General features: G+C 39.1%; 1 protein-coding gene across 25 annotated transcripts in view; it reads left to right on the top strand.

Moving 5' to 3' along the window:
* ABI3BP (ABI family member 3 binding protein) overlaps nt 1-14134 on the top strand; it is a 238082-nt gene that overhangs the window by 153553 nt on the left and 70395 nt on the right. For 21 of the 25 annotated variants that reach the window (XM_046659530.1, XM_046659526.1, XM_046659531.1 and 18 more), the window contains 11 exons: nt 1731-1790; nt 2599-2682; nt 3958-4017; nt 4846-4929; nt 6092-6151; nt 6917-7000; nt 8389-8445; nt 9479-9538; nt 10202-10285; nt 10921-10980; nt 13280-13354. In XM_046659530.1, coding sequence (XP_046515486.1) covers nt 1731-1790; nt 2599-2682; nt 3958-4017; nt 4846-4929; nt 6092-6151; nt 6917-7000; nt 8389-8445; nt 9479-9538; nt 10202-10285; nt 10921-10980; nt 13280-13354 — 768 coding nt within the window. The remainder of the gene's footprint in view (nt 1-1730; nt 1791-2598; nt 2683-3957; nt 4018-4845; nt 4930-6091; nt 6152-6916; nt 7001-8388; nt 8446-9478; nt 9539-10201; nt 10286-10920; nt 10981-13279; nt 13355-14134) is intronic. The other 4 variants (XM_046659529.1, XM_046659512.1, XM_046659524.1 and 1 more) reach the window with 3 other exon arrangements.

The raw sequence follows: 14134 nt of genomic DNA, 5'->3' as shown, positions 1-14134 counted from the left end.
CCACTGAAGCGGAGCGCACAAACTCAACCACTCAACCATGGGGCCAGCCCCTGTAGGAGACATGTTTTACTTCTCAGTCTGCAGGCTCCTTCAGCACAAAAACTTCCTGCATGAAATGCCTAGGGAGTGAGAATAAGGCATGGTGATCTTGTAAATTCAAGATTTTTCTTGAGTACATAAACTTGAAGTGTCAGACAAATCATATAAGGTCTTAAAGAAGTTAAAAATCAATTTGGGCTTCAGAAGAGCAAGGAAGGAGTTTGGACTTTGACGTCGCATCAGAATTTGCACAAGTGGAGAGATGACAGTGAACAAAGATGAAAAACTAGGATACGTGCAGAGGCAGCCAGAGGGAGCAGGGGTCCTGGCTCTTCTAGGCGTCAGTCAGAATGTTTTTGTTGCTGATTATGCATTTCGATGACACCACGGGAAGTTGAAGGAAGCTGATGCTGTTCTCATGAGCATCAGAACTCTCTTCTGTCCCCACCGGATAAAGGTTTCCCTGTCCTGGGAGTGGCTGGGTGCTTTCCTGGATCCCTCAGACTGAGCGGCTGCCCCTCACCCAGTCCTCTTGGTGCTTTTGCTTGGACAGAAGTCACAAGACCTTTCCAAAGCTGAGTTCTCGGCAAGATCATCATAGCCACTTTTGGTTGTTTGTGTAATGGCTGCTTGGTTATTCAGGAACAGCTTCTGCAGCCATAATTTGATAAACATACTAGATGGTTTCTTTATCCAGCATCTGCGAAAGTGCAAGTTAGTTTTTCACATGCTTCTTGAGGATCGTTAGAGACATATTTAAGTAAATGCCTAAAAATGTCCTAAAGTCTACAATAGTAAACTCAGATAATCAAGCACCAACTACAAGAACTATTTCCCTCCTTTGGTGCTAAACAGAGACCAAAGGTAATGACTACCTCATGAGATGAGGAAGTCCCTAACTACAGTTTGGCCAAGTCTGGGCAAAACAACTGATTTCCCTTTGTATTCCATTACTGGGGCTGCCATAACAAAATACCACAGACCGAGTGGCTTTAACATCGGAAATCTATTTCTCACAGCTCTCGAGCCTGGGGAGTCTGAGATCAGGTGTCTGTAGGTGTAAGCCCTCCTGAGGCCTCTCTTCTCACCTTGCAGATGGCTGCCATCTTGCTGTGTCCTCACATGGCCTTTCCTCTGTGCGTGAAACTCCCTCGTGTCTCTCCCTCTTATAAGGACATCAGTTCTATTGGATTAGGGCCCTAATCTTATGACCTCATGTAACCTTAGTTGCCTTTTTAAAGGCCCTATCTCCAAATACAGTCAGATTGGGAGTTAGTGGTTCAATATGTGAATTTTTGGGAGGCAAAATTCAGTCCATAACACCCTTCATTCATAAATTTTAAAAAATTATTCTAGAGGTGGGGCTGGCCCCGTGGCTGAGTGGTTAAGTTCACGTGCTCCACTGCAGGAGGCCCAGGGTTTCGTGGGTTCGAATCCTGGGTGCGGACATGGCACCGCTCATCGAGCCACACTGAGGTGGCATCCTACATATCACAACTTGAAGGACCCACAACTAAGAATGCACAACTATGTACGTGGGGGCTTTGGGGAGAAAAAGGAAAAAAATAAAATCTTTAAAAAAAAATTATTCTAGAGGTAATGGTACCCTGGCAAGATTCATTTTGAAGTGAATGTTGTAGCTCTTCATACATTAAAAAAAAAAACAATTTCTGTTTATTTTATTACTTCAGTTCCTGTCACAGACTTTGAGCCTGTTACTTTTGCAGCAGAGACCTCTGGGCCAACATTAGGTAATGACCGCGGGCAATGCGCCACGTGCTTTTGCTGCTCACTGTCCCGTCCGTCCGGTTCCCGTCTCTTGGCTTTTCCTCCTTCACGAGAGGGCCACCATCATCTCTGTTGCCATTCAATCACTTCTTTCATCTAAAGAGTTCTGAAGCCTCTTAAAAACAAGATTCCTGTTGTTTTTACGAGAGCAGGCATGAACTTAGCTGAAAACGTGTACTGCTATGTGGCACATTTGAAATTGTCACGTTATCCTGTGCCTCGGTTTGTGTCAAAGCCGAGTTCAAGACAAACTGGGATCTATTCTTACTTAGGCTGATCTGCGATGACAGCTACTCTTATGCTCCTTTGCACATCTAATTTTCTAGATTTTTAAACAACTGTCTGCATGGTATGTTTGTTTCTTAGTTGGTGCTTTAGGTCATGATGTGTTTTATTACTAATCTGACAAGTAGGCAATTACCCAAATCTGAAATTTAAATTATAAGGCTCTTCCTTAGTGTGGCTCTAACTTGTCCTCCTCCTGCACAGAGCTGAGCATCCTTCTCCATCATTTCCCTAGGGAGGAAGTTCTATGAGTGTCTGGTTATAAGTGCTAATCTTCATACCTTGAATGAGCAACGCCACTATATAAATGGGTTTCCCTCAAAGTACCCTTGATAAAAAGAAGATACGTTGGCATAAAAGGAGTGGACATTTTAAACTACAGATGATTTCCTAGAACTTTAGAAAATCTAACAGACTTTGGAAAAACCTCTCCTCTGTATCCTGAGTTCTAAGACCTAGAGTAACACAAGACTTTTCTTTCTTCAGCTCCCAAAGCATCACAAAGACCACGTCGTCCACGTCCCAGACCCAAAACCACACCAAGCCCTCAAGCACCTCAGACCAAACTGGGTAAATGTGGGGTTCTTGGTTTAAGGGTGAACCCTGGTGTCCCGGTGGACCCAGAGCAGTGTGAAGCTCTTACTCTCTCTAAGCACGAGGTCAGGAGGTGTCATCAGTAATGTCTCCTCTGTCCAGGTGTCAAGGAGAATATGACTGGGTGAGATGCAGTTGGTGCCAGACTACCTTATTCTTTCTCTGTGAGAGTCTTCTTTGATGTGAATTTAGTGTATTTCTTACTATCAAATTCCATTCAAATCTTAAAGATAAAACTTCTTTGGCAGAGCCAAAATATTCAGTTCAAGTAAGCAAATAAATTGTAAATCCCTTGGATGTTCCCAGGCTGATATTAGCAACTGTGGGTGATATGTCAGCTGTAGGAGACATTTTATCTCTAAAACAATAGAGCTGAGTACATGTTTGCATGACACAAACATTAAACATTGACCTTGCAAAGGAAAAGACTAGACTAGATTTGGACCTTGTCCTTGGGCCCACTACAGACTTGAATGAAGAAGGAAAAGTGAACCAAGGCAGAACAGACTGTCCTACTTCTAGATGGTCAAAACATGGTTCTTGACGATGCTGCATTTGGAAGGGTCCAGCTGGTCCGCTGAAAAAAGATTTTGAGGACCTGATTCAGGAGCTTAGATTTGATATAAGGGCATCAACTGTCTTTCCACTTTTTCGGGACTTAGGCCAGAAAGATGGTCTACTGAGTGTTACAGACTGGGTGAGCATCTTCATCCTGCTCTCTTATGCGCCACTTTTAGACAGAGGTCTCAGACTCTTTCTTGTCAAGAACTCTAGATAGTCCACTGCAGTGATTAATTTTTATATTTATTTCAAACTTATAAACTGTCTATTGTATCCATGTTTACTTAAACATGGTAAATGCTCATTTTCGGCTGCCATAGAAGTACAGGTTGATTATATTTTTTTAAAGACAATTTCTTTTCCAAGTGTATATCAGGTAAATGCATGAAAATATTTTCCAGGGTAGAGTTTTCCATATCAGTTAGAATCCATTAGTTAAAACCTAGGAGAAATTCACATTTCTGTCTTTAAGATACTCAAGATAGTTCACCAGCTAACCCTACAACCGACCATGAGTATAGTTGGCCAGATCTTCAAAGAACGATCATCTACTCTTTCTTACAGTTAGGAAGCCACATTCTTCTTTGTTTCTGCAGAGTTGATACACAAGTAAATCTGCTTCGATGTGAATGTTCTAACTTTTAATGTATTTTAAACTCTCTCTGGTTTGCTGTGTTATTTTTTGGTCAGTTCCTGCTATAATCCTTGAACCTGTCACTCTTAGACCTGAGGCCCCAGGAGCAACATTAGGTAATGATACACTTGTTTTCAACAAGCCTTATCCTGCTTTTGAGTTTCGTCTTTCATCCAGAGTTTCATATTGCTTGCCGTGACCATGGTGTCTGTCTTTGTGGCCATTCTTTACATTCTTCTCAAAATTATGAAGACTCCTAAAACAAATTGCCTGTTGCTTTTAAGAGAACCAGGCATGCATGAACCTACTTTAGGGCATATATTTGCCATGTAACCTGTTTGATTCTGTGTCAGGTCGTTCTCTGCTTTGTTTAAGCAGTGTTTGTGGTAAAACTGATTTTCAAACATATCATGGGTCTTTACCTCTTATCTGGATAGAGAAAGGCAGTAACAGCTATCATGGGCCAAGAGAATCCATTCATGGCACATCTACATTTCTACCTTTTTTTTCCTATTTGCATGGCATTTTGTTGCTTTGTTTCTATTTAGGTAATAATGTATTCTTATTTTAACAATTATGTAGAAAATGTGCCAAAGATCGAAAGATTAAATTATAAATCTCAGATTTAATGTGACTGTCCATCATTATCCATTATAGTTTATCAATGTTTCTTAATTTCTTAATCTTTTTATTACCTAATCAAGCTGCTCTGTGAGACTTTGATTGTAATTACTAATCTTTATTTTTTTAATTAAAAAATGATTGTCTTTAAAGAATCTTCTATGATAAAAGAAGATATAAAAGGAGTATATGTGACAAAAAAAACTCAAAGAGATAAATATCTAATAAGTTGTAGAAAATCTAGAGTCACGTTTTCATCTCCCATAGCTTCCAGAACCATAGATAATGTAGTTACATAGTAACCCAAGAATTTCTTCCTCCAGCTTCCAAAACATCACAGCAGACGAGTCGTCCACATCCCAGACCAAAAACCACACCAAGTCCTGAAGTACCTGAGTCCAAACCAGGTAAACCTGTGTTCCTGGTTTAAAAGGCCCAGCAGCCTAACCCAGCAGGGTCTTGGGAGTAATCCCAGTTGTTGGGAGTAACCAGTAAGCCCCATGAGAGTCAAGGTACAACTCGTGCTAAGCAGCAGTTCCCAATGGGGAGATGGCAAGAAGAACACAGTAGGGGGAGATCTGAGCGACAACTGAGTGCCTCATGCTTCCCGTGTAAAATCTTCTCTGTCACTGTGCATTTTGTTAATTTCCATTTGTCCCTTGAAAATAAGACTTCTTTGAAAAAAATTAGGCATATTCAGTTCAAATCACAAATACTAAGTGCCTTCAGTATCTCCCAAGTCGTATTAGCACTTTTAGGGGTATAACTCAGGTGTGGGAGACATGTTTTGGTCCTCAAACCTGCATGACAGTTGAGAACAAAGCCTTTCCTTTATAAAAAAGACAGGAGATGGCATTAGAGTGTATCTATGCAAATGCAAGATTGAGTTTTGGGTGCTACTAGCAAGATGTGCTAGGTACATAAATATTTGGAGCAGGAAAAGATAGATTAAGAAAGAGTGGAGCCTTGAAATCATCATGGTACCTGGATGAGCAGAAATATGGGGAGGAATAAAATCAGAGAGTGGATATAAGTGGAGACCCACCAGAGGAGAAAGGCTAACTGTAATACTAGTCTAAAGCGTGTCTGACTACAAGGCAGTAGCTGAAGCTTTTCTGGATCTTGATCAGTCCACGGACTCCCATGGTGGAGATCCTTAGGTACCTGATAGAGCAGCTGAGAGTGGATCCAGTAGACGTCAGCCAGCTGCTCTTTGCACACGAAGGCATGCTCTCTCTTTGCTTAGGATGGACGGATACCTTACTCGATTCATCATGCCGAAGCTTCAGTCTCTTTCCAAAGATAAGTTCTTAGCAAGACCCACACATCCCACTCTGACTTACTGTTAGAATCAGATAATCAAAGGAGGAATGAGGAAATAGATACCTGATTAGGGAGGGCCAAATTTTAGAAAATCGACTCTCTACTTTTCTAGTTTAACAGGTTTTCAAAGTTGCTGTATAGTTCTAGAAACTATATTACATTGGTAAGATTCACTTTGAAGTAAATGTTTTGAGTTTTCCCTCATTTAAAACAATCATTTGGTTTATTTTTAATACTTTTGGTCAGTTCCTACTGCAGGCTTTGAACCTGTTACCTTCAGAACTGAGGCTTGGGTGACAACACAAGGTAATGACACATGCGGTCCTCAGTAAGTGCTCTTCCTTCTCACTGTCAAACGCATTCCATCCACATGGTAGCTACAGGTGCTTTTGCTCCATCTTCATCCTCTGTTGTCATGCCATTATGTTCTTCATCCTGAAAGCGTTGAAGACTCTGACTCTTAAAACTAGTTATCCTTGTTTTTAAGAGAGCCGTGCCTGAACCTAACTCAGGTCATCTGTTATTCGTGCAACCATCTGAAATTGTTTGTCATCTTGTGTGTTTTTTAACCAATGTTTTGTTAAAGCTGGGTTTGAAAAGCAATTCTCTTGACTCTAATGACTGTTATGGTGTTGGAGAGTTGCTTCGTGGGTCTAAAGATCTACTGTTTTTTGTTTTTGAACTCTGTGCGATATTTGTTCTTTGACGGACATTTTAGTTAGTTATGTGGTCTTGTTTTAGTAAACTGTCAAAGAGTTTATATCTAGCTATCACTACCACTAAAGATCTTAGCAGTGGTTCTTACCTTTTCTATTCAATAGAAGAGTCCTGTGAACTATACTTCACTACTTGAATTAGTAATTTTATATATGACTCATTCCCAATGAACTTTCAATTGTAAAAGAAGGCATACTATCATTATAAGGGTGAAAGCTTCAAATTTAAAAAGTTACAAAAACATTTCTTAAAATATGAGGAAATACTAAGTTTCGGGAAATCTAGAACCATGTGTCATGCTACCCGTGGCTTCTGAACACAGACTATTAATAACTGAAGGTTTTCTTTCTTCAGCTCCTAAAACGTCAAAACGGACCCGTCGTCCACGTCCCAAACCTAAAACCACACCAACTACCAAGGCGCCTCAAACCAGACCGGGTAAATGTGGGTTTCTGGTTAAAAGAGTGAGTTTGAGCAGCTCTTGGGAGTCTGGGAGTGATGCCGATGGTAGGAGTGATGCCCATGTAGCTGATGTGTGTGAAGGCGCGAAGTGATCTGCTGCCGCTGCCACTGTGGAGTTAGCGAAGGAAGATGTGGCAGGGGACACCTGAGTAGCAGCTGAATTCCTCATGCTTTCTGCATAAAGATCTTCTCTTTCAATACGTATTTTACGTACTTTTTCTTATTTCATTCCATTCTTCTCTTAGAGATAAAATATCTTAAATAGAACCAAGCATTTTTATTTCAAGAAACAAACATTAAGTGCCTTCCATCTCCTCACAGCCACATCATCAGGTGTGATATCCAGGTGTGATATCACAGAACGAGGCTTGTCTTTACTTCTCAATCTGGAGCATAGTCAAAGTCGAAACCTGCCCCAAGATGAAACATTCAGAGATTGAACCGAGGCACTATATCTGTGCAAATCAAGCTTGTTTTTCGCAGGGACTATAAACAGCTGTAAGCCTAGAGAGAAAAGTGCATGAAGGACAGGAATAAGGAGTTGGAAAGAAGTTGGGTCATAAAATCATGGAGATGAACAGAGGCAGAAAGAAAGGAGGTGCAGAAGCGAACCAGAGGGCATGGACTTCCTGGAACAAGGGAGGTCCTGCTTCTAAGTGGTGGTGATAGTGCTGAGTTTGGAGTTTGGAAGGGTCAATAAGAGCTGTCCTTGAACGTATGACTCAGAAGCTTGGATCTGACCCTACAACATCTGTGGTCTCTCCTGCAGTCTCTGCTACCTGTATTGGGTACCACATTTTTGTGATCAGAGAGCTGCTCTACTGGGCACCACACACTGAGTGGATGTTCATTATCCTGATTAGTTGAGTGCCTTTGCCTCAAAAGAGGTCTCAGCCTGCTTCCAAATACGAGTTTTCAACAAGACGAACATGTTTCACTTTGCTTTATTCTCTGCCGTGCCTCCTTTCAAACATAAAAGCTATTTATTGTATCCATGCTTATTTAGACATGCTATTTCCTTAAAGCTTCCAGAGAAAAGCCAATGATTGCCAGAACAGTTAGATAAGTATATATTTGGTAAAATGGTTTCCTAGGGCAGTCGTCTACGCCAGTTGGAATTAAGTACTTAGACACCCGGGAGACTATCATGTTGATTGTATCGAGATACCAGACCGTGTAGGAGATTACTGACTTCCTCACAAAAGAAGGTGTGCCTGGCTATAGGGTGACCAAATCTTTAAATAACAAGTATTTAATTTCAGAAAAATTTTAAAAATTGCTATACACCTGTTGAAGCAATATTATACTAGTAAGATTTAATTAGCTGACATTTCACAAATGTGTATTTCGTTTCTTTTGATTAGTTCCTACTACAGATCTTGAACCTGGTACTGTCAGAACTGAAGCTCCGGAAATCGTGGGTAATGAGAATGTGTGTCCTTCAAATAGTGCTTTTCCTGCTCATTGTCATGCCATTATCGCCACAGGCTCTCCTGCATCTTAAAACCATTTCAGCACCCTCTGTTGTCATTCCATTAGTCTTTATCTTGAAGTTAATGCTAAGCTCTACGTAGAGTGATCTGTTAAATTTAAGAGAGCTGCATAAACTAATTTCACGATATTGGACTGCCACGTAACTGCTCAGCACTGTGTCATGCTATCATATGCATCTGTTTAAATGGCGTTGACTCTTTTAAGCTTCATTTCAAACATGAATCTCCACCTATCCCTTCTTTACACTGCTTCTCGCTCATCAGTTGCGGAAATACCATGTTTCTTTGCTCACATTACTTTATATTGTATTAGGATCTATTTGATTATACTGGTAGGTCTGTTATTTCAAGGAATGATATTCTTAGTTAATTGTCAAATTTAAAGTGTGCATAAGTCTTGAAAGTTTAAATGATAGGCTCACATGATAGGGTAGGCTGACTCTTCCTCCTTCTCTAACAGGGTTTCTTAACTTTTATTGAATCAAGGACCACTTTGAGATTTTAGTTGGCACAGTCCATTCATTATGCATTGATCCTTATGCTTTCAAACAGATGCACTCATTATTGTATCCATGATTATTTAAATAGTAGACAAAATAGTAGACATTTACATCAACATGAGCAGAAGTGCAAATAGACTGATAAATGCTTTTTCCAGTAGAGTTAGAAAAGTATATATTATATAAATGTGTAGAAAGCTTACCCAGCAAGAGTAGATGTTACCAAGAGTCAGATAATCAAACATCTGGGAGAACTTCTTGTTGACCACAGTGATATTTAGCAGAGTGCAATGTTATGTCTGCTTTAGGGGATTAATGGGTGCTTGCCACGGTTTGATCAAACCTGCAAAGAACAAGCGTCTGTTTTCCCTCGGTTCTGAATCTTAAAAATTGACTTCCGAAATTTAATCTTCAAGTGAACTTTTTAAATCTCTTTGGTTTATTTTATTATTTTTGGCCAGTTCTTCCTACAGTCCTTGAACCTGTCACTCTTAGGACCAAGGCTCCGGAAACAACATTCGGTAATGATATTCTGTGTTCTTCAACCATTTTTTTCTGCTCATTGTCAACCCATTCTATCATCATAATCACATTGTCATCAGCTTCATAAGACTGTCTTGTCATCCTCTCCTGTCCTTCAACTTTATGTTCCTTCTTCTTAAGAGTATTGAAGACTCTTAAATTACCCGTAGTTTTTAAAAGCTGTGCATGGACCTAGGTGAGAATACCTGTCTATCATGTAATCTTATTTGACTTCATGTCATGTACTTTTGTCTAAACCATGTTCACATTTAAAGCTGAGTTTCAAACACTGTCGGTAATGTCTATATCTTTTCTAGACCAACTAAACCACAGCAATTTGCATGGTATCATGGATTCTCTGGCATATTTAAATCTCTTACTGTGAACGTAAGACCCCACCACCTACAGTTTGGCTATAGTTCTTACCCTTCTCTGAAGTTAGAGATCTACAAGACTCTTCACTCCTTGACTTAATTTTGTGTGTGGGTTTTATCTCTCAAGAATCTTCAGTTATAAAAAAAAATTAACAAAATACGGGAAAGTATTTTGATCTTAAAAAACATATGCCTTGAATTTCAAGGAAATATAACATATTTTAGAAAATCTAGAGCCTTATTTCCAAGACCACCTTCAGTAGAATAATCCAAAGTCTCTTCCTTCAGCTCCTAAAACATCACAACGAGCTCGTCGTCCACGTCCCAGACCTAAAACCACATCAAGCCCTGCTGCACCTCAGACCAAACCGGGTAAATGGGTTATTCCATGGTTTGAGGGGTGAGCCGTAGTAGCCTGTCCCAGTGGGGGCCCAAAGCACTGCATCTGATGGGAAGTAATAGTCTCCATGTTCTCTAAGAGTCTAAGGCATGAGGTACGGTTAGCAGCTGCTTCTTGCATGATGGTCTTGGTCTCTCTCCAAAGATGTCTTTATAGCAAGATTGGCATAGTCATTCATGGCTATTTATTGCTGGATCTGCATTTAAACATGTGATCTCTTTATTGTAGCTGTAATTACATAAACATAAATATTTTTCAACTTCCAGAATGCAACAAGTTACTTTCATATATATTTTCATATATTGCCTAAACAGATTTTCCACAGCAAGCTGACACGTTACTTAGAATCAGAAAATCAAACACCTAGGAAAATATCACGTTGACCATGCTAAGATGCGTGGCAGAGTTCAACGGCTGTGACTACCCCCTGCAATGAATCGTTCATAGCTACAGTTTGACCAAATCTTCAAAAAGGGACTGTTTGCTTCCTATCAACTCAAAAGTTTAAAAAAATTGTTTGTCACTTGAAACTAATATTTGAAAGAAAAATTATGACTTTCTATGTGTGTTTAAGCTTTCTCATGTTCGTGTTGTTGCTTTTGGTTAGTTCCTACTACAGGCTTTGCACCTGTTGTCCATAGTTCTGAGGCCCCGGGAACAACATTAGGTAATGATTTTTGCAATCTCATTACATGCTTTTTTGCTCATTAAAATCCACTCCATCACTGTCATGGCCAGAGTTGCTCCTGCTTCGTTAGACTGCTGTTGTCATTCCATTTCAGGCTTCATCTTGTAAGTAGTTAGGATTCTTAATTCAAGTGTTACCTGCTATTTTTAATGGATGTCCCTGGATCAAGTTGAGGAAATCTATCTGGCATGAAACCCTTTAAAATTTCATTATAGATTCAGTGAAGAGTCTGAAGTCCAAATTTCTCCCCTGCTATTCGGTGTTTACATCTAGAAAGCAATGACAATTAAATAACATGAACTTTCTCTGAGCAATTTGCTTTCTATAAGACCTGTGTGTTATTCTCATTACTCTTCTTGTTTTAAGGAATGAGGATTCCATGTTATATTAAATTATAAAAAAACAAAAGTCGCTTCCTGAAAGTGCCAATCCTAGTAAATATAAGTTACAGGCTCCCCCACCATCCATAAACTTGACTCTTCCTTATTCTCCACCACAGTTTAGCAATTGTTCTTAATCTTTGCTAAATAAGAATCTCTCTGAGTATCTAATTATGCGTGTTAATACTTACTCCTTTAATTAACAAATAAACGTTGTATATTATTTTGATCTCTAAAGGACCCTCAGTGAGGATAAGGAGCAAATTAGATTAGTATAATAAAATTGTTCAATCTTAGGAAAGAAACTCAAGAAAAATTTCAAGTGTTACAAACACTAGGTCCACGTACAATGCTTCAGATGGTTTCTAGACCTGCAAACACTAGGTGACCCAAGATTTTCTTTCTTTAGTTTCAAAAACATGGAAAAAATAAAAACCCATCCTCCTCCCGAACTAAACTTCCTGAAGCTTCTTAGATGAAACCAAGAAAATCTATGATTTCTGTTTTAAGGAGTACTTCCAGCCCATGCAGTTGAGTCCAGGTGTGACAATGATGTGACTTGCTAACTTGCACTTCTCACCTCTATGCCCTCTGAGAGAGAAGGCACAAATAGTGGTTAGCATTGCTAAAATTTCAGGATTGACCAGAAGTCTCATGGTTGGGGGAGATCCACCTCGTAACCAAATTCATCACGTGTCCTGCATAAAGATTGTCTCTGACAAAATATGCAGTTTATTCAATTCTCTTACCATTCCATTCCATTCATCTCTTTTAAATTAGTGCTGCTGCTTTGGCTTATGTAAACAAACATTGCCTTGCCCTCCGTGTCCCCAGCACCATATTAGCAGTTGAGTGGGGTGGGGTGAGGAACAGCAGGGGAGATCAAAAGTAAGGGCATGTTTGACCTTTTGAACAGAGTACAATATAATTATGAAAAAAACCTTTCCTTGAATTTTTCTTAGGTATAAGACAATTTGCTTATACAAAAGCAGCTTGTTTAGTTGAGTGGTAAAAATATAGAGAGAAAATATTTAAAGTCAAGGATCTATGTAGGCTGATAGAGAATAGTTGGGCTTTGAAATAACTTTAGGATTTGAATTAGTGGATGGAAGGGTGGGAACAGCAAAAATACAAAGTCTTGATACCTGTTGGGAGTAGCCAAGAGGATGATTAAAGTGGAACATAGGGCAAAACACTGCTGGATGATACCGAACATTTTATTAATGACGCTATCATGAAAGAAGCTATAGGAAGCTCTTAGAAAGCCCTCATGGGAATTCAGATTGAGATACAATAGTCAATGAGAACCTAATTTTTGAAATAGGCTCTTGTTTTTTCTAGAAAGATGTTTAAAATGAGGTGTCAGCAAAGTTTTTTATGTGAAGAGTTCGATAGTAAATATTTTAGGCTTGGCAGTAGTTTAGGCTTTGCAGGCCATTTAGTCTCTGCCATAACAACTCAATTGTTAGACTGTTGTACTTTGTGCAATTGTGCAGTTGTACTTTGTGCAGTTGTACTTTGAAGGAAACCAAAGCCAATATGTAAACAATATGTAAATATGCCTTGAATCATCTTAGTTTGTGGGTATGGTTGTATTTCAATAAAACTTCATTTGAATTTCATACCACTTTCACATGTCATGAAATATTTCTCTTCTTTTAATTTTTTCCCATCATTTAAAAATGTGAAAACCATTCTTACTTCACAGGCCAGGCAGAAGGCTGGATTTGGGAGGGCCATAGTTTGCCCATTTCTGCTTTAAATGATGCATCCTCTGCACGGCTCTCCATAACCCTGCGATTTTGAGGGTCTATGTATTTCAATGCATTGCAATGCATTTGTCTAAAACCTGTGAAATAAGTTATACATAATTGACAACTTAGACCCTCTTCTTTCAGCTCCCACTGAACTGCAGCCCCTTATTTTGAAACCAGTGACATCACCAAGTCTAGAAATGACACAAAGTCAACCTGGTAAATACAGTGTTTTATCTATCTGGGTACACTTGTGAGCTCCAGGGGGCACACTCTAAATGTTGTATTTCTGAATATAAAAAGTGCAAAAGAGTACACATTTAATAACTCGCTCTGCATATTGTACAATGCTCTTGCCATGATTACATATTGGTGTTAAGTTAGTGATACTACTTTATGTCGTGCTCGTATTCACTGTGTTAGTCAACAGTGCAGAAAGACTTCGCTTCTTTCCTGTGTGTTTACTCTGCGTCATTTTAGACAACAATCACGTATCTGATTAAGTAGTCCACAAAACCACTTAAAAGAACTGATTTTATTCTTTATCCCTATTTTTCCATAAAAACAGTTACAAATTTGTAGTACTCTTTAGCAGTAAGCTAAATCTGTGCTCTGCCATGTACAAAGAATGCTAGTTCAGTTGTGACCATCAAGCAAAGAAAGTTCTCACTTCAGTAAAGATAACAAAACTTCCTTATACGATGTGAGCCTGAACATTTCAAAACTGAAAACTAATTTTTAAAATCGTTCTTAGCAAGTTATTGCTACTCTCTGACATTTATTTTGAAACATTGGATCTTATTTTTTTTGTTGTTGTTATAAAACTGTAATTTCTTTTCATCTCCTTCGTACACCTTTAGTTAGCTAAACAACTTTTGGTGCTTGGGTTGATGGTACGAGGTATAGTTGTCATTGGTAACCTATAAAACATAAAATTGTGAATTCAATTCAGTTATTAGAGCTTCCTTTAGTGTTAATAATATTGTTATTATCGTAACA

This window comes from Equus quagga, chromosome 4 (genome assembly GCF_021613505.1).
Source record: "Equus quagga isolate Etosha38 chromosome 4, UCLA_HA_Equagga_1.0, whole genome shotgun sequence".
Taxonomy (NCBI): domain Eukaryota; kingdom Metazoa; phylum Chordata; class Mammalia; order Perissodactyla; family Equidae; genus Equus; species Equus quagga.
Note: the sequence above shows the minus strand (reverse complement) of the source record. Positions and strands in the feature narration are given on the sequence as shown.